Here is a 19,049-nt window from a genome sequence, read left to right as displayed (position 1 = left end):
CATGGACTGACATCTGATCGTATATTACACCGCCATGGACTGATATCTGATCGTATATTACACCGCCATGGACTGACATCTGATCATATTACACCGCCATGGACTGATATCTGATCATATATTACACCGCCATGGACTGACATCTGATCATATTACACCGCCATGGACTGATATCTGATCGTATATTACACCGCCATGGACTGACATCTGATCATATATTACACCGCCATGGACTGACATCTGATCATATATTACACCGCTATGGACTGATATCTGATCATATATTACACCGCTATGGACTGATATCTGATCATATATTACACCGCTATGGACTGATATCTGATAATATATTACACTACTATGGACTAATATCTGATAATATTCCTGCTGGCAGGTAAATGAATCCAAACATAAAGCAAACATGTATGTGTAGACCGTCTCAGAAACAAAGTTTTTTATTTATTTATATTTTACAGATTTGTTCTTGTATATAATAATATAATCTTTTTGAGTTTGATGAATGTCAGTCCATTATAATGATGATGTTTTTGTGTTCAGATGTTCATCTTGAGACAATAGGTGGATGTGATCTGCTTTAAATCTGATCTGTCCATGCTGAATATTGATGATTTCATCACAGAAATCTCTCAGCTGAAGAAAGAGGTGATGTCACTGAAGACAAAACTGATGGAGAGAGAGGACAGGTTACAGGTTAAACATGCATTTAATCCTTAAAGATGACATTGTAAGCTTTCAAATGATGTGATATGATGAACAGCGCAGATGTGATTGTGTTGTGTTTGTCAGGAGCTGGAAAAGGTTTCCTGTCAATCTTCAATGTGTGTGACTGATGAGACCTCCTCAGAATGTCAGGATTCAGTGTGGACCGGCAGAGATCAGTCCACACCACAGCGACTGCTGGACAAACTCTCTGAACAGAGATCCAGAGACACACAGGACTCACAGCTCACTTTACTCTGTTCTACTGATGGTAATCAGGGTGATCAAACCTCCACAGAGCCTCTGACTTCTGTCTGTAACGCTGGAGAACAGCAGATGCTGCAGATACCAGTGAAGATGTGTTTAGTGAAGCTGCTGGACTGCAGGAACATGATGAAGATGAGAGTAGAAATCAAAGTAGAGGAACAACAGAGTAGTGAAGATGATGATGATGATGATGATCAAACCTCCACAGAGTCTCAGATTTCTGTCTGTAATGCTGGAGAACAGCAGATGCTGCAGACACCTGTGAAGATCGAAGTGAAGCAGGAGGAGATAAAAGAAGAGGAACACCGTGATGAAGATGATTTAGTTCCTTCAGGTGAGTTTCTTCCTTTTATGTTGTTTTTCATTTTCAGGACAAAATGCGTACAACAAAGATGAGCCAAGATACTACAGTACATGTAACAAGGTGTTTTATGACAGTATCAAACAGATAACCATAAAAACTGGGTAGCTCAGTGGTAAAAGACGCTGGCTACCACCCCTGGAGTTCGCTAGTTCTAATCCAGGGCGTGCTGAGTGACTCCAGCCAGGTCTCCTAAGCAACCAAATTGGCCTGGTTGCTAGGTAGGGTAGAGTCACATGGGGTAACCTCCTCGTGGTCGCTATTATGTGGTTCATTTACGGTGGGGCGCGTGGTGAGTTGAGCGTGGATGCCGCGGCGTTGTTTCTGAACGCGCTATGTCTCCGTGGCAATGTGTTCAACAAGCCACGTGATAAGACCCCCCCCCCCCCCAAAAAAAACCCTGAATATAAATATTAACACAATAGTATGCTTGTCAGTTTAATTTTGGCTGCATCAGAAAATGACACCAATCTAACAGCATCCATGAAAGAGAAGGTCTTTTTTGTTAATTCTTTATTATCAATGAATAACACATAAAACGCACAATTGCATTGTTAGTTAAACAGGTCTCAAATACTATTCACATAACAACTGAACGTAAAGAAATAAAAAATAAGACACAAACTGACAGATAGCCAAGACAGAAAAAAATAGAACAATCAACAATTTAAAAAAGAATTTAAAAACAGATACATATGAGGGTACAGTTGAAGTCTGATGTTTATGTACACCTTAGCCAAATACATTTAAACTCAGTTTTTCTAAATTCCTGAGATTTAATAATAGAAAACATTCCCTGTCTTAGGTCAGTTAGGATCACTACTTTATTTTAAGAATGTGAAATGTCAGAATAATAGCAGAGAGAATTATTTCTTTCAGTTTTATATCTTTCATCACATTCCCAGTGGGTCAGAAGTTTACATACACTTTGTTAGTATTTGGTAGCATTGCCTTTAAATTGTTTAACTTGGGTCAAACGTTTTGGGTAGCCTTCCAAAGGCTTCTCATAATAAGTAGCTGAAATTTTGGCCCATTCCTCCAGGCAGAACTGGTGTAACTGAGTCAGGTTTGTAGGCCTCCTTGCTCGCACACACTTTTTCAGTTCTGCCCACAAATTTTCTACCATATTGAGGTCAGGGCTTTGTGATGGCCACTCCAATACCTTGACTTTGTTTTCCTTAAGACATATTGCCACAACTTTGGAGGTATGCTTGGGGTCATTGTCCATTTGGAAGACCCATTTGCAATGGAGATTTAACTTCCTGGCTGATTTTTTTAGATGTTGCTTCAATATATCCACATAATTTTCCTTCCTCATGATGCCATCTATTTTGTGAAGTGCACCAGTCCCTCCTGCAGCAAAGCACCCCCACAACATGATGCTTCACGGTTGGGATGGTGTTCTTCGGCTTGCAAGCCTCACCCTTTTTCCTTGAAACATAAAGATGGTCATTATGGCCAAACAGTTACATTTTTGTTTCATCAGACCAGAGGACATTTCTCCAAAAAGTAAGATCTTTGTCGTCATGTGCACTTGCAAACTGTAGTCTGGCTTTTTTATGGTGGTTTTGGAGCAGTGGCTTCTTCCTTGTTGAGCAGCCTTTCATGTTATATCGATATAGGACTCATTTTACTGTGGATATAGATACATGTCTACCGATTTCCTCCAGCATCTTCACAAGGTTATTTGCTGTTGTTCTGAGATTGATTTGCACCTTTCGCACCAAACTACGTTCATTTCTAGGAGACAGAATGCGTCTCCTTCCTGAGCGGTATGATGGCTGCGTGGTCCCATGTTGTTTATACTTGCGTACTATTGTTTGTACAGATGAATGTGGCACCTTCAGGCATTTGGAAATTGCTCCCAAGGATGAACTAGACTTGTGGAGGTCCACAATTCTTTTTTTGAGGGTCAAAATGGTAATTTTCACCTATGATTTTGGAGCAAAACCAAAGATAAAAAAAAATAACCTTAGAAAGGTAGCAGCATCTTTATTTTATTTTTACACAGAGATTGATAGGTCTCTTATTAAAACCAGTTGACTTAAAGCAATACTCAAGATGGCGCCGAATATGGCTGCTGCGTTGCGAGCTCCGACACAACATAGCAATGGTTTGTTTGTTTTGTTTACAATTCTTATGTTTTTTGTCTTGGATGTTGTCTGCCTTATTGTCTACGACAGACAAACACTTTTGGACATTGGTTCAGCGATCTCACACCGAAAACCGGACTTCACATTCCTCAATGCCGACCCGCTGTTTACAAACACGCAAGCGGAGCCCTTTGTCTGGGCAGCACGGCCGCGGAAACGCAGGAGGAAAAGGGGAAACAGAGCCGGCGTTCTCATCAGAGTAAGACACCGCGCAAATCGACCCCCGCTACCCACTATTCTACTGGCAAATGTTCAGTCTCTGGATAACAAGCTCTGAGAGCTGAAAGCGCGGATCTCTTTCCAACGAGAGACGAGGGACTGCTGCATTATCTGCCTTACGGAAACTTGGATGTCTGCGGAGATTCCAGACTCAGCCATTGAACCCGCGGGGTTCTCCATGCTCCGAGCGGACAGAGCGAAAGACCTCTCAGGTAAAACTAGAGGAGGTGGTGTATGTTTTATGATCAACAAATCCTGGTGTGATCAGAGGAACGTACATTCCATCAAGTCTTTCTGTTCTCCTGATCTGGAATTTCTTATGCTTCTGTGTCGACCATTCTGGCTACCGAGGGAATTCACAGCGGTCATTATCACTGCTGTGTACATTCCCCCACAAGCCGACACAGACCGGGCACTCAAGGAACTGTATGGGAGTATAAGTGAGCAGGAAACCGCGCACCCTGAGGCCGCGTTCATTGTGACCGGGGACTTTAATAAAGCCAGTTTAAAATCAGTCGCACCAAAATATCACCAGCACATTAGTTTCAACACACGAGGGGACCGGGTTTTGGACCATTGCTACTCTCCGTTCCGGGATGGCTACAAATCCCTCCCCCGCCCACCATTTGGCAAATCGGACCACTCTTCCATTCTGCTTCTGCCCGCTTACAGGCAGAAATTGAAACAGGAAGCACCCACCCTCAGAACGATCCAGTGCTGGTCGGACCAATCAGACTCTACGCTACAAGACTGTTTTGATCGCACGGACTGGGAGATGTTCCGGTCCGCCTCTGATGACGATATCGAGCTTTACGCTGATAGCGTAATGTGTTTCATCAGAACGTGCGTAGAGGAAGTGATTCCGACCAGAACTGTGCGAATCTATCCGAATCAGAAGCCGTGGATCAATAGCGATGTTCGCGCGGCACTTAATGTGCGGACCTCCGCTTTTAATTCCGGGAACGCGGAGGAGCATAAACAAGCCAGTTATGCCCTCCGAAAAACTATCAAAACAGCAAAACGCCAGTACAGGAGCAAGATTGAAGGACAGTTTAACACCACCAACTCTAGAAGCATGTGGCAGGGAATTAACATCATCACGGACTTTAAAGGGAATAAAAACTCCGCCATGAACACCGCTGCCTCTCTACCGGATGAGCTAAATACTTTTTATGCTCGTTTCGAGGGAAATAACACCGCCCTCGCGGAGAGAGCTCTCGCGGCTGAAGCTACAGAGGTTAGTTCACTCTCCGTCTCTGTAGCGGATGTAACCCGATCCTTCCGACGGGTGAATATCCGCAAAGCCGCGGGTCCAGACGGCATTCCGGGCCGCGTCATCAGAGCGTGCGCGAACCAGCTGGCTGGTGTTTTTACGGACATTTTCAACCTTTCCCTCTCTTTGTCTGTAGTCCCCACATGCTTTAAAACATCCACCATTGTGCCTGTTCCAAAACAATCAAAAATAACGTGTTTAATGGACTGGCGTCCTGTTGCTCTGACCCCCATCATCAGCAAATGTTTTGAGAGACTAATCAGAGATTACATCTGCTCTGTATTACCACTCAATCTTGACCCGCTGCAGTTTGCATACCGCAACAACCGCTCCACTGATGATGCCATTGCATCTACAATACACACTGCTCTCTCCCACCTGGAAAAAAAGAACACTTATGTGAGAATGTTGTTTGTAGACTACAGCTCAGCATTCAACACCATAGTGCCCTCCAAGCTAGATGAGAAACTCCGGGCTCTGGGCTTAAACAGCTCGCTGTGCAGCTGGATCCTGGACTTCCTGTCAAGCAGACGCCAGGTGGTTAGAATAGGCAGCAACATCTCCTCATCACTGACCCTCAACACTGGAGCCCCGCAGGGCTGTGTTCTCAGCCCACTACTGTATTCCCTGTACACACATGACTGTGTGGCAACACATAACTCCAATGCCATCATTAAGTTTGCTGATGACACGACGGTGGTAGGTCTGATCACTGACAATGATGAAACAGCCTACAGAGAGGAGGTGCACACTCTGACACACTGGTGTCAGGAGCACAACCTCTCCCTCAACGTCAGTAAGACAAAGGAGCTTGTGGTGGACTTCAGAAGAAAAGACAGAGAACACAGTCCCATCACCATCAATGGAGCACCAGTGGAGAGAGTCAGCAGCTTCAAGTTCCTGGGTGTCCACATCACTGAGGAACTCACATGGTCCGTCCACACTGAAGTCGTTGTGAAGAAGGCTCATCAGCGCCTCTTCTTCCTGAGACGGCTGAGGAAGTTTGGAATGAACCGCCACATCCTCACACGGTTCTACACCTGCACTGTGGAGAGCATCCTGACTGGCTGTATCTCCGCCTGGTACGGCAATAGCACCGCCCACAACCGCAAAGCACTGCAAAGGGTGGTGCGAACTGCCAAACACATCATCGGAGGTGAGCTTCCCTCCCTCCAGGAAATATATACAAGGTGGTGTGTGAAAAAAGCTCGGAGGATCATCAGAGACTCCAGCCACCCGAGCCATGGGCTGTTCTCACTGCTACCATCAGGTAGGCGGTATCGCAGCATCAGGACCCGCACCAGCCGACTCCATGACAGCTTCTTCCCCCAAGCAATCAGACTTCTGAACTCTTGATCTCCCACGATCAAAATACATCAGCCCTGCACTTTATTCCTCTTTTATCTCACACCGGACTGTCATAAATTATATTACTGTTATTATATTATGTCTCTCTTAACAACTGACTATCAACCGACAGCCTGAATGTCAATACAGTACAATACTGTACATTCTATATATATATATATATATATATATATATATATATATACTTTTTTTATATATATTTTAATTTTTATTGAATAATGTGTACCTATATAGTATCTATATAGTAAAAAACAAAAAAACAAAAACAGCATATTGTATACTGTACAGTGTATGTTATTATTTGTATATTGTTGAGTGTAATTATGTGTATAACAGATGTTTAAATTGTGTTGTTAATTTAATGTTTTGTGTAATTATGTATAACAGATGTTTAAATTGTGTTGTGTTAATTTGATGTTTTAAGTTGAGTGTAATTATGTGTATAACAGATGCTTAAATTGTGTTGTGTTAATGTGATGTTTTAAGTTGAGTGTAATTATGTATAACAGATGTTTAAATTGTGTTGTGTTAATTTGATGTTATTGTAAATTGGTATATGTCTCATCACTGTCACGACTGCTATGTTGATCGGAACTGCACCCAAGAATTTCACACACCATTGCACTTGTGTATATGGCTGTGTGACAATAAAGTGATTTGATTTGATTTGATTTGACTTGTTGCATTATATGCCAATGGTGACAGTTCAAAAATGGGAAAAAGCACTTTTCATGTTCTTTTTCCAAAGTTGGCGTGCCTGTAACTCAAGAAGTGTCAAGAAGTAATATTCTTTTGAGATTCTGGTTCAGAACAATCTTTTCTTTTGGTATCTTCATTTTTAAGGTCCTATATGGTTGAATCCCAGAGATACTGTGCTCTTAATGTGGCTCCATGAGTAAATTGTTAAATTTTACACATTTTCAGTGGTCAAAAACCAAATGTAAAACCACTTTGCATACAGCTGATACTTTTTGTCTTTTAAAGAGGAATGTCTGAAGAACAAATAATGTTGAAAATAGAAATGTTTCTTGTTTCCCTCTCTCAGAACAATTGCATAGAACATACCAATTTTTAACAATGTCTGAGTGCCAAAAATACACTGAAATGGTCAAGTTGAATAAATAAAGGTACATTTCTGGTTTCAGCATTATTTGTTCTTTGGACAATCCTCTTTAAATACAGTAAGTATCAGCTTTATACAAAATGACCCACATTTGGTTTTCGATCATTGAAAATGGGTAAAATTCAACAATTTGCACATGGAGCCACATTGAGATCCCCATTTCTCTGTGACTGAAATATATAGGGCCTTATACATTAAGACACCAAAAGAAAAGTTTGTTCTGAACCAAAATCTAAAAGGATAATAAGATATCTTTAATACTTCTTGAGTTACAAGCATGGAAACTTTGGAAAAATTGCTAAAGTCATTTGATTTTAGTAACAAATAATGATGCTGCTACTTTTCTAAGGATATATATATATTTTTTTATCTGTGGTTTTGCTCCAAAATCATAGGTGAAAATTGCCATTTTGACCCCCCTCTACAAAATAGTGGGGATTACTCTGTAAATATTCATGGCATTTATTATTTTGGCTTTCATCTTCATTTATGTATTTTTCTTTCCAGAAAAAAAATTATCACCAGGAAAGAATACCTCTCATGAGCACGCATCACAGAGATGTACAGAAGCGAACATTTGTAGTTAAAAAGTATATAAGTATTGTTTTGTTTCTAAAAATAATCAGTCGTATGGATTATTTTGATGCACCCTAAATATGCATTTTGGACCGTTAAAAAAATGGAGTACATTTACTTGCACTGTTTAAAGGAGGAGGCCTGAAATGAAATCCTAAAAATCTTAAATTCTTTTTTGATGAAGAAAGAAACTCAGATGCATCTTGGATGGCCTGAGGGTGAGTAAATTATCAGCAAATTTTCATTTTTGGGTGAACTATTCCTTTAAGGAGCCAAATGGCTGTCTTTAGTCGCCAAATCACAGAATTGCTCAATTTAGATTTAGCTGTTCAGAATCAAGATAGAAAGCAGAAGGAAGACAGCTGATAACCCATTAATTGGAGGTTATAAGTTTGCATCCCCTTTTATCTTGTAAATGTTCACACCCCTTTCATAATTTATACAAATATAAGAGATTAAATATTATTTTTATTTAGTACTGCTCTTCAGAATCTACATTACAGATATTTACAGAAAGTATAGTATGCATATAGTAGTATGTTGTCTTGAGCATCAGTGAATGTTGCACCTTGTGTAATAGTCCCTCAATTGTCCTAAGTGTCAAAAGCTTGATCTCATATGTATGTGTGTTTGTGTGTATATATAAATATATAAACAGTTGTGCTCAAAAGTTTGCATACCCTTGGAGAATTGGTAATATATGTACCGTGTTTAAAGAAAACATGAGTAAGCAGGCAAAACACATTTCTTTTATTTCTTACGGGATTCATATTCAACTGTAGGTTATAACAGAATGGCACAATCATAAAAACATGGCAACAAAGAAAAAAAATTTAATGACCCCTGTTAAAAAGTCTGCATACCCTTAGTTCTTAATACTGTGTATTGCCCCCTTTAGCATCAATGACAGCGTGCAGTCTTTTGTAATAGTTGTCTATGAGGCCCCAAATTCTTGCAGGTGGTATAGCTGCCCATTTGTCTTGGCAGAATGCCTCCAGGTCATGCAAAGTCTTTGGTCGTCTTGCATGAACCGCACATTTGAGATCTCCCCAGAGTGGCTTGATGATATTAAGGTCAGGAGACTGTGATGGCCACTCCAGAACCTTCACCTTTTTCTGCTGTAACCACTGGAGGGTCAACATGGTCTTGTGCTTAGGGTCATTGTCATGCTGGAAAGTCCAAGAGCGTCCCATGCGCAGAAGAATGCAAATTGTCTGCCAGTATTTTCTGATAACATGCTGCATTCATCTTGCCATCAATTTTCACAAGATTCCCCGTGCCTTTAGAGCTCACACACCCCCAAAACATCAGTGAGCCACCACCATGCTTCAAAGTGGGGATGGTATTCTTTTCACTGTAGGCCTTGTTGACCCCTCTCCAAACATATGCTTATGGTTGTGACCATAAAGCTCTATTTTGGTCTCGTCACTCCAAATTACAGTGTGCCAGAAGCTGTGAGGCATGTCAAGGTGTTGTCGGGCAAATTGTAACTGGGCTTTTTTGTGGCATTGGTGCAGTAAAGGCTTCTTTCTGGCAGCTCAACCATGCAGCTCATTTTTGTTCAAGTATATTGTCATATTGTGCTCCTTGAAACAACCACACCGTCTTTTTCCAGAGCAGCCTGTATTTCTCCTGAGGTTACCTGTGGGTTTTTCTTTGTATCCCGAACAATTCTTCTGGCAGTTGTGGCTGAAATCTTTCTTGGTCTACCTGACCTTGGCTTGGTATCAAGAGATTCCCGAATTTTCCACTTCTTAATAAGTGATTGAACAGTACTGACTGGCATTTTCAAGGCTTTGGATATCTTTTTATATCCTTTTCCATCTTTATATATTTCCATTACCTTGTTACGCATGTCTTTTGACAGTTCTTTTCTGCTCCCCATGGCTCAGTATCTAGCCTGCTCAGTGCATCCACATGAGAGCTAACAAACTCATTGACTATTTATACACAGGCACTAATTGCAATTTAAAAAGCCACAGGTGTGGGAAATTAACCTTTAATTGCCATTTAAACCTGTGTGTGTCACCTTGTGTGTCTGTAACAAGGCCAAACATTCAAGGGTATGTAAACTTGTGATCAGGGCCATTTGGGTGATTTCTGTTATCATTATGATTTAAAAAGGAGCCAAACAACTATGTGATGATAAATGGCTTCATATGATCACTATGCTTAAATAAAAGATAGTCTTTTGCACGATCAGTCATATTTTCAAAATCAGTGCCAAAATTTCACAATTTCTGCCAGGGAATGCAAACTTTTGAGCACAACTGTGTGTGTGTGTGTGTATATATATATATATATATATATATATATATATATATATATATATATATATATACAGTGCATCCGGAAAGTATTCAAATCACTTTGCTTTTTCCACATTTTGTTATGTTACAGCCTTATTCCAATATGGATTTAAATTCATTATTTTCCTCAAAATTCTACAAACAATACCCCATAATGACAACGTGAAAGAAGTTTGTTTGAAGCTCAGGTGCATCCTGTTTCCACTGATCATCCTTGATGTTTCTACAACTTGATTGGAGTCCACCTGTGATAAATTCAGTTGATTGGACATGATTTGGAAAGGCACACACCTGTCTCTATAAGGTCCCACAGTTAACAGTGCATGTCAGAGCACAAACCAAGCCATGAAGTCCAAGGAATTGTCTGTAGACCTCCGAGACAAGATTGTATCGAGGCACAGATCTGGGGAAGGGTACAGAAAAATTTCTGCAGCATTGAAGGTCCCAATGAGCACAGTGGCCTCCATCATCCGTAAATGGAAGAAGTTTGGAACCACCAGGACTCTTCCTAGAGCTAGCCGCCTGGCCAAACTGAGCGATCGGGGGAGAAGGGCCTTAGTCAGGGAGGTGACCAAGAACTTCAGCGTTTCTCTGTGGAGAGAGGAGAACCTTCCAGAAGAACAACCATCTCTGCAGCACTCCACCAATCAGGCCTGTATGGTAGAGTGGCCAGACGGAAGCCACTCCTCAGTAAAAGGCACATGACAGCCCGCCTGGAGTTTGCCAAAAGGCACCTGAAGGACTCAGACCATGAGAAACAAAATTCTCTGGTCTGATGAAACAAAGATTGAACTCTTTGGCCTGAATGGCAAGTGTCATGTCTGGAGGAAACCAGGCATCGCTCATCACCTGGCCAATACCATCCCTACAGTGAAGCATGGTGGTGGCAGCATCATGCTGTGGGGATGTTTTTCAGCGGCAGGAACTGGGGGACTAATCAGGATTGAGGGAAAGATGAATGCGGCAATGTACAGAGACATCCTTGATGAAAACCTGCTCCAGAGCGCTCTGGACCTCAGGCTGCAGCCTCTCCCCATCTCTCGTCATTATGACGTGGAGCTGCCGAGGACACCCCGGCTCTGCCTCCCCTGCCAGAGCATCGCACATTGCACATCTCCCTAACTTCATACAGGACCCATCCGCACAAATTCCCTTTAATAAAACTCTAAAATCAGGCCAATCAGTCCCCAAAATCAGCGGATGGGTGAGGCGGGAACTAACCGCGGCCTCCACTCTATGCTTTTTTCCCCGGAATTTAATCGTCAGGGTCACCACCGGATACTTATGAATATCCCCGTGCACACATTTCACCCTCACCGTTTTACTTGTGCCCAATGCCTCAGGTTGAACCAAGCGTTGGTGGATAGTGGTTTGATTACACCCGGTGTCCACCAACGCTTGGTGAGTACCCCCCTTGACACTTACCGGTATCCGGTACGCTCCGGCCCGGTCGGGGGCAGCCTGTGGGAGGTCAGAGACCCGCACCACCGTCCCCAGCTTCATCAGAGGGCACTGATCCCGGAAGTGGTCCGGGTCCCCGCACCTTCAGCAGGCTGGCCCAGGCACTACGCCCGCACTTGCGTCTCCCCGAGGGAGAGAGCGGCGGGACATCGGGATAGGGGAAGATTTCGCCTCCCACACCTGGGGAACTGGTCTCAGTGGCTGAAGTCCTCCTCGTCTGCATGGGGCAGGAACGGAACCTGGAGAGAGAGCAGAACGAGAGGAGAGAGGGGAGGGGAATGAGACGGGGAAGAGAGAGAGAGAGTGGGAGGGCTCTTCCGCCCTCGGGATCGCCACCATGTGGTCCTCCGCAAGCCGGACGGCTTCCTCCAGCGACGCCGGGCTGTGGCACTGGACCCACTCCGCCGTCCCCTTTGGCAGTCGTTGTATTAATTGCTCCAGTACCACCTGATCGATGCCACGGTCCCCGCTAGCAACCATCTGCGGCAGGCGTCGAGGAGCCGTTGGGCGAAGGCAAACGGGCGGTCGGAGCTCTCCAGCTTCAGGCTCCGGAAGAGTTGATGACTTTCTTCCGGACTCTGACCAACCCGTTGCAGGATGGCTTTCTTTAAGTCTCCGTAAGCCAGGAGGCTCGTCGCTGGCAGTTGTTGAGCCGTGAGCTGGGCTTCCCCGGACAGTAGCGGGATGAGTAGGGCCTCCCACCTCCCACCGAGCGGCCAGCCCCAGATCTCGGCGGTGCGTTCGAACAGATCCAGGAACGCCTCTGGGTCGTCCGCCGCCCCCATCTTCTGTAACGCAGGCGGGGGTAAAGGCGTGTGGGTGTCCGGGGTCACGGCTTGGGATGCCTCCTGGCTGAGGAGGCTCCGGATCGCCTGTCGGTCCTCTGCTTGAGCGCGCATGAGCTCCAAAAACCGGCGGTCTTGATCTTGCCGGAGCTCAAGCAGGGATTGCTGGTGGCTCCGATGTAAACCAACGAGGGCTTGGAGGATCTCAGCCAACTGGGAGGACTCTACGGGGCGACTTCTGTCCATCTTCAAACCTTTTCCCGGGTTTCAGCACCAGTGTAACACTTCTCAATGAAAGGAGGCGGCGAGAAGCAGATTTCCTAGTTCAGGTAGGCGTTTTATTCTCCTCACTGCAGCCTTGCGTTATTGTGCGATGAAAATTAACCCATAGCACCATTTAGCATCCAACCAGTGGTATTACTGGTATAGTCAGTTTGAATGCAGACACCGCACCGATGTGAAAATTATGACATCGTAACAAGTCCAGTCATCATGTACTCTTCCTCATGTTGTTCCAAACGTGTATGACTTTGTTTCTGTGACTCTGGTTCACATTGTCTAAATGACTATAATCATGAAATGCAGTTATTGGCCAGAATTGATGGTATAGATTTTATTATATAAAAAATGAATCATGTTCCTTCCATCTGAATGAATCAAGCTTGAAGTACCACCGGTTTTCTCCAGGGGGCAGTAAGCGAAACTTCAGCTGTATGGGCAACACACAGCTTATACAGAGAACAAACCACACTTACTGACAGCACAAGATGAGAACATGTTCTTGTTTTCAGACACAGCTTGGAGCGCAAATCCGAACGCAGGGATCTCAAGACATGTTTTTCTAAGTTTCACAACAACCTAAAAACGTTAAAACGCAACCAGAGTGAGGTGCCCCAAAAGTGTCCATCTGATGCACGTATATATTGATGTGTCCTTAGAAAAGCTCTTATAATAAATCTCGGACTGATTGACGAAATCAATTGCAAATGGATTGGTGTGGACTGTAGGCCAATGATATGTTCAGTAATTTGGAAATAAACAATATATTGCCTTCTAAAGCCACTTTTTGTATTGTCTTATCAATGCTTTATTCGTCTGCCACAATAATGTATTTTAATTATCTGAATTAGCGTGTATATGTGTGTGTATATATATATATATATATATATATATATATATATATATATATATATATATATATATATATATATATATATATATATATATAGTATATATTGTATTTTATAATTATTTTATATATTGAATTATTATTTGAGGGGCTTTCTCAGCAAATATTTATATATGCGATTAATTGTGATTAATTTGATTAATTAATCGGCATACCATGTAATTTATCCAATCGAAAATTTTAATCGATTGACAGCCCTAGTATAAATATGTACCTTTTGCACAGCAAAAATCATACATTTATTCTGGGCCTTTGCCATAAATTACATTAGTGTTCAATTTGATTTATTTTTACATTTCTCCCTCTTGAATTGATTTTTGTCCATTTACTGTGTTTATTGTAGAGCTGATGGAAGTGAAAGAGGAAAGTCAAGAGCTGAATGAAGTGGATGAGAAACTTCAGTGTCAGAAACATCATGATTTCACAACTGGAGAAAAATCTTTGAGTGTTTCGAAGACTAAGGAGTATTTATCACCAGAAAAGCCTCAAAGAAAAGCAGCCAAAAATACTTTGACTTGCTCATACTGTGGGAAGGCCTTAACTACAGCTAGCACATTGAAACGGCACCAAAGAATTCATACTGGAGAGAAACCTTACAACTGCTCTTCATGTGGAAAGAGTTTCATTCAGTCACAACACCTGATAAAACATGAGAGAATTCATACTGGAAAGAAACTTTACAACTGCTCTTCATGTGGAAAGAGTTTCAATCTGTCAAAAAACCTGAAAATACACTCAAGAATTCATACTGGAGAGAAACCTTACAACTGCTCTTCATGTGGAAAGAGTTTCATTCAGTCACAACACCTGATAAAACACAAGAGAATTCATACTGGAGAGAAACCTTACAAGTGCTCACACTGTGAAAAGAGTTTCATTCAGTCGCAAAACCTGAAAACACATGAGAGAATCCATACCGGAGAAAAACCGTACAAGTGCTCACACTGTGAAAAGAGTTTCACTCAGTTAAATTCCCTGAGAACACACGAGAGAATCCATACTGGAGAAAAACCATACAAGTGCTCACACTGTGAAAAGAGTTTCAATCTGTCACAAAACCTGAAAACACATAAGAGAATTCATACTGGAGAAAAACCGTACAAGTGCTCACACTGTGAAAAGAGTTTCACTCAGTTAAATTCCCTGAAAACACACGAGAGAATTCATACTGGAGAGAAACCTTACAAGTGCTCACACTGTGAAAAGAGTTTCACTTGGTCAATAAGCCTAAAAAAACATGAGAAAATTCATACAGGATAGTCTCATCTAATTAATGTGATGACTCTTCTCCACCACAAGACAGCAGCACCTTCAATCATTAGACTACATGCACGTATTGGTGGTATTATGGTGTACAACTGTCATGAAAACATTTTATGTATGTACGGTATTGTTGTTCTTGTGTTGCAGATGACCAGGTGCTGATGTGAGCAAAACCCCACTAAATGTGTTGAAGTTATTTTTTTCCCCCAATGATATAGTTGTATAAAGGTTCTCATTTTCACAGCTTGTGTTTTCTGGAGTTCATACACTAACTGAGCACTTTTTTAGGAACACTATACTAATACTGGGTAGGGCCTCCCTTTGCTCTCAAAACAGCCTCAATTCTTTATGGTATGGATACCACAAGATGTTGGAAACATTCCTTTGAGATTCTGGTCCATGTTGACATGATTGCATCACTTAATTTATGCAGATTCGTCAGTTTCACATTCATTCTGTGAATCTCCTGTTCTACCACATCCCAAAGGTGTTCTATTGGATTCAGATTTGGCTGGGAAGACCACTGAACAGTGAACTCATTATCATGTTAATAAAACCAGTTTGAGATGACTTTTGCTTTGTATCAAATTGAGATTCATCAGACTAGGCTTGGTTTTTCCAGTCTTCAACTGTCCAGTTTTGGTGAGCCTGTGCCCACTGCAGACTCGGCTTTCTGTTCTTGGCTGACTGAAGTGGAACACAATGTGGTCTTCAGCTGTTGTATCCCATTCGCCTCAAGGTTCAAGGAGTTGTGCATTCTGAAATGTTATGCCGAGTTATCTGTCAGCTCGAACCAGTTTGCCCATTCTCCGTTGACCTCTCTCATCAACAGAGCGTTTCCGTCTGCCGAACTGCGGTTTAATGGATGTTTTTTGTTTTTGGCATCATTCTAAGTACATTCTAGAGACTGTTGTGTGTGAAAATCCCAGGAGATCAGCAGTTACAGAAATACTCAAACCAGCCCATCTGGCACCAAAAATTATGCCACACTCCAAATCACTGAGATCACATTTTTCCCATTCTGATGGTTGATGTGAACATTAACTGAATCTCCTGACCCTTATCTACATGATTTTATGCACTGCACTGCTGCCACGTGATTGGCTGATTAGATATCACATGAATAAGTAGGTGTGCAGGTGTTGCTAATAAAGTGCGGTGAGTGTAGTTTTCTATTCTGAACAGTGGCGAATGCTTTAAAGGAATATTCCAGGATCAATACAAGTTATAGCACAATCGAAAGCATTTGTGACAATGTTGATTACAATAAAGCTATTTTGTCTCATTCCTCGAAAGAGCAAATGTTGCTGTTACAGAGAGGCATCTGTAATCAAAATGAATGGGCACAATTTTCAGAAAAATGTGAAGCTTATAATTTTAGGAAAGTACTTTTAATATTTTTCTATTATTTAATATGTGAAGTTGTTTAAAACATTGTTTTTGCAGTCGTTTTAGGGTTTATGGCATTACGTCGGTGTAAAATTGGACAGAACTGTACACAAAAAAGGTTAGTAAGCAACTTTATCAAGCGTATTATTTACATCTTGTGGCTGTACTTTTGAAACAGTGAGTATTTTAACGTTTACGGATTGGCCCCATCACTTCCATTTCAAGTGATTTTTTTTTTGTGGGCTTTTTTTAAAGAAAAGGAGGGATGAGTCAAAATGAATGTAACATTATGCCACAAATGTGATCGATTGAGCTTAACTTGTATTGAACCAGGAATTGTATTCTTTTGAATCCTTTAAAGGGAGCAGGCTTCCCTTAAAATTTAAAAGAAAAATGTGTCAATGGCGAGTTCTAATATACAGTGCATTGAAAAAGTACTCGGCTCCCAATGCAGTTTTCAAAATATTTGGTGTCAGATTTCAAGTTTAGAAAATATTAAAGTTTGACGTTTCCCCCAGCTGTTACAGTATGCCAAAATTTTAAAAATGTCCAAAACCTCATGCAATTGAAAAAATGTAATACAAAACTAACATGGTATTTGTAATTCATAATTACAAAGTTAATTACTGGTTGTGACTGAAAATGATGTCCATGGCTCAACAATCTCTAAACTATTGCACAAAAAGGGGCTGTACGTCAGAGTGGCTAGTAAGAAGCCTTGGCAGGCAACAAAGCCCATGCTTTCCTGTAAAGACTTTGCAATATGTTACTTGGATACTTCAAAGATGTGCTGAAGGTCTTGTGATCTGATGAGACTAAAGTGAAACTTTTTGGCTTAAACACTTAATGGTATGTGTGGTGCAAAGCCAACACTGCACATGAACAATATACCATCCCCACAGTGAAACACGCTGGTAGCAGCATCATGTTATGGGGTGCTTTTCAACAACAGGGACTGGCTGTCTTGTGAAGATATATGGGATTATTAATGCTGCAAAATACACAGAGAGTTTGGATAAGAACCTTCTTTCTTCTGCCAGAAAGTGATAAATTGGGAAGTTTGTATTTCAGCAGGACAATGACCCAAAGCACAAAGCCAGAGCAACACTGGAGTGGCTTAAAATGAAGAAAATGTATGTCCTTGAGTGGCCCAGTCAGAGTCCTGACCTCAACCCTATTGAACATCTTTGGAGAGACCTAAAAAAATGTTGGGCTAATTTTGCTCCATCATGTGCAAAGTTGATAGAGACTTATCCAAAAAGACTGATGGATAGCTTTTCAAGGCAGTGTGTGTAAAAATGATGTATTTAAATTACATAGAACTGTTTATGCATATTAAAATACAGTGAGCAAAGAAAAGTATAAAATATCATTGTTATGCTGTTTGTTCAAGTTTAGGGTTGCCACCTGTCCCAAAAAATATGGGATCCTCCCTTAATTAAAGATAAAATTATGCATCCCATATCGAATCAGTACGGGACACGATTTGTCCTGTATTTTAGCTGGTCAGATGGTGTCACGGTGAAATCGTTCCAGATCTCTAATTTAACTTTGATATAAATTGGAAAATGTGCCTATGGTGGGTAAAGGACCGTCTGAAGTCCACAAATGGTGCTAAAACTGTGGATTTTTTTCTATATAAATGCTCAGTAAGATTAATCAGGTGAAGGAAAAAATACAAAACATATAAACCAACCAAAATGTATACATAAGATAAGGGAGACAAATAATCAAAAAGAAAAAAATTAATATATTTTGAACATATAAAATAATTTTATTCTTTTTTTTAACTTTCAAAAAAGTTCTGATTTCAGCATATAAGAAAGGGTAAACCATTTTTATTAATAACGTGCATATTTTATTAATAATGTGCATATTAACTCAACGCATTTATTGCTAAAATAAGTGTCCCTTATTTTAAAACTTCTAAAGTTTCGATCTGCTTTTTTTTTCTACATGAATGTCCATAGAAGGTGGACAGTAGAAATATATACATTCACATTATTCAACTTTTTCCATTTACTGTAAAGTTATCACATATGACCATTACAATTATACAGACTAGGTGGAATGAGTGTTACATTGGCCTTGTGTACTTTAGCTTAATTGTTTATGACTCAGTTATGTGACACAAGTAATGTCAAAGATTTATGCATATTTTAGGCTTAACATTTCCTGAATGAATGAGCAAAATTACAAATTTTTATAAACTTAATACATCCTTTATAACCTTATAAAAACCAATAGAGTAATAAAGCGCTATATATACTGTGATAGTAAACTTAGTCTAGTAATAGATGGTAAAAAATTATTATGGTGTAAATATACAGTATTACTATAATATTACATGTCTCAGGTCAGCAGGAGTAATCATTTACACCTTTTTAAGGCAGGTAGACATTTTTGGCAATTTCCTTTTGCATGTTACACTATTTATACAAGAAAGCTTGAGGAATGGTATAAATGTGGGAGTAATCTAAAAACAATGGATGAGGCAAATGGGATGGCATGTAATATGCATTGTAGGGTTAAGGAAATAGTGACAATAATAATAATACAAATATTATTAAATAAAGATAATTGATATTTTTAA

General features: G+C 40.9%; 1 protein-coding gene across 1 annotated transcript; it reads left to right on the top strand.

The window, feature by feature from the left end:
• Positions 1-679: 679 nt before the first annotated feature.
• Positions 680-17,801, top strand: LOC127420323 (zinc finger protein 271-like). Its single transcript, XM_051662530.1, has 3 exons — positions 680-711; positions 784-1,321; positions 14,148-17,801. The coding sequence occupies exons 2-3, from the start codon at positions 838-840 to the stop codon at positions 15,062-15,064; spliced, it is 1,401 nt and encodes a 466-aa protein (XP_051518490.1). The 5' UTR covers positions 680-711; positions 784-837; the 3' UTR covers positions 15,065-17,801.
• Positions 17,802-19,049: the final 1,248 nt, after the last annotated feature.

This window comes from Myxocyprinus asiaticus, chromosome 29 (genome assembly GCF_019703515.2).
Source record: "Myxocyprinus asiaticus isolate MX2 ecotype Aquarium Trade chromosome 29, UBuf_Myxa_2, whole genome shotgun sequence".
Taxonomy (NCBI): Eukaryota; Metazoa; Chordata; class Actinopteri; order Cypriniformes; family Catostomidae; genus Myxocyprinus; species Myxocyprinus asiaticus.
This window is presented reverse-complemented; position numbering and strand designations above follow the sequence as displayed.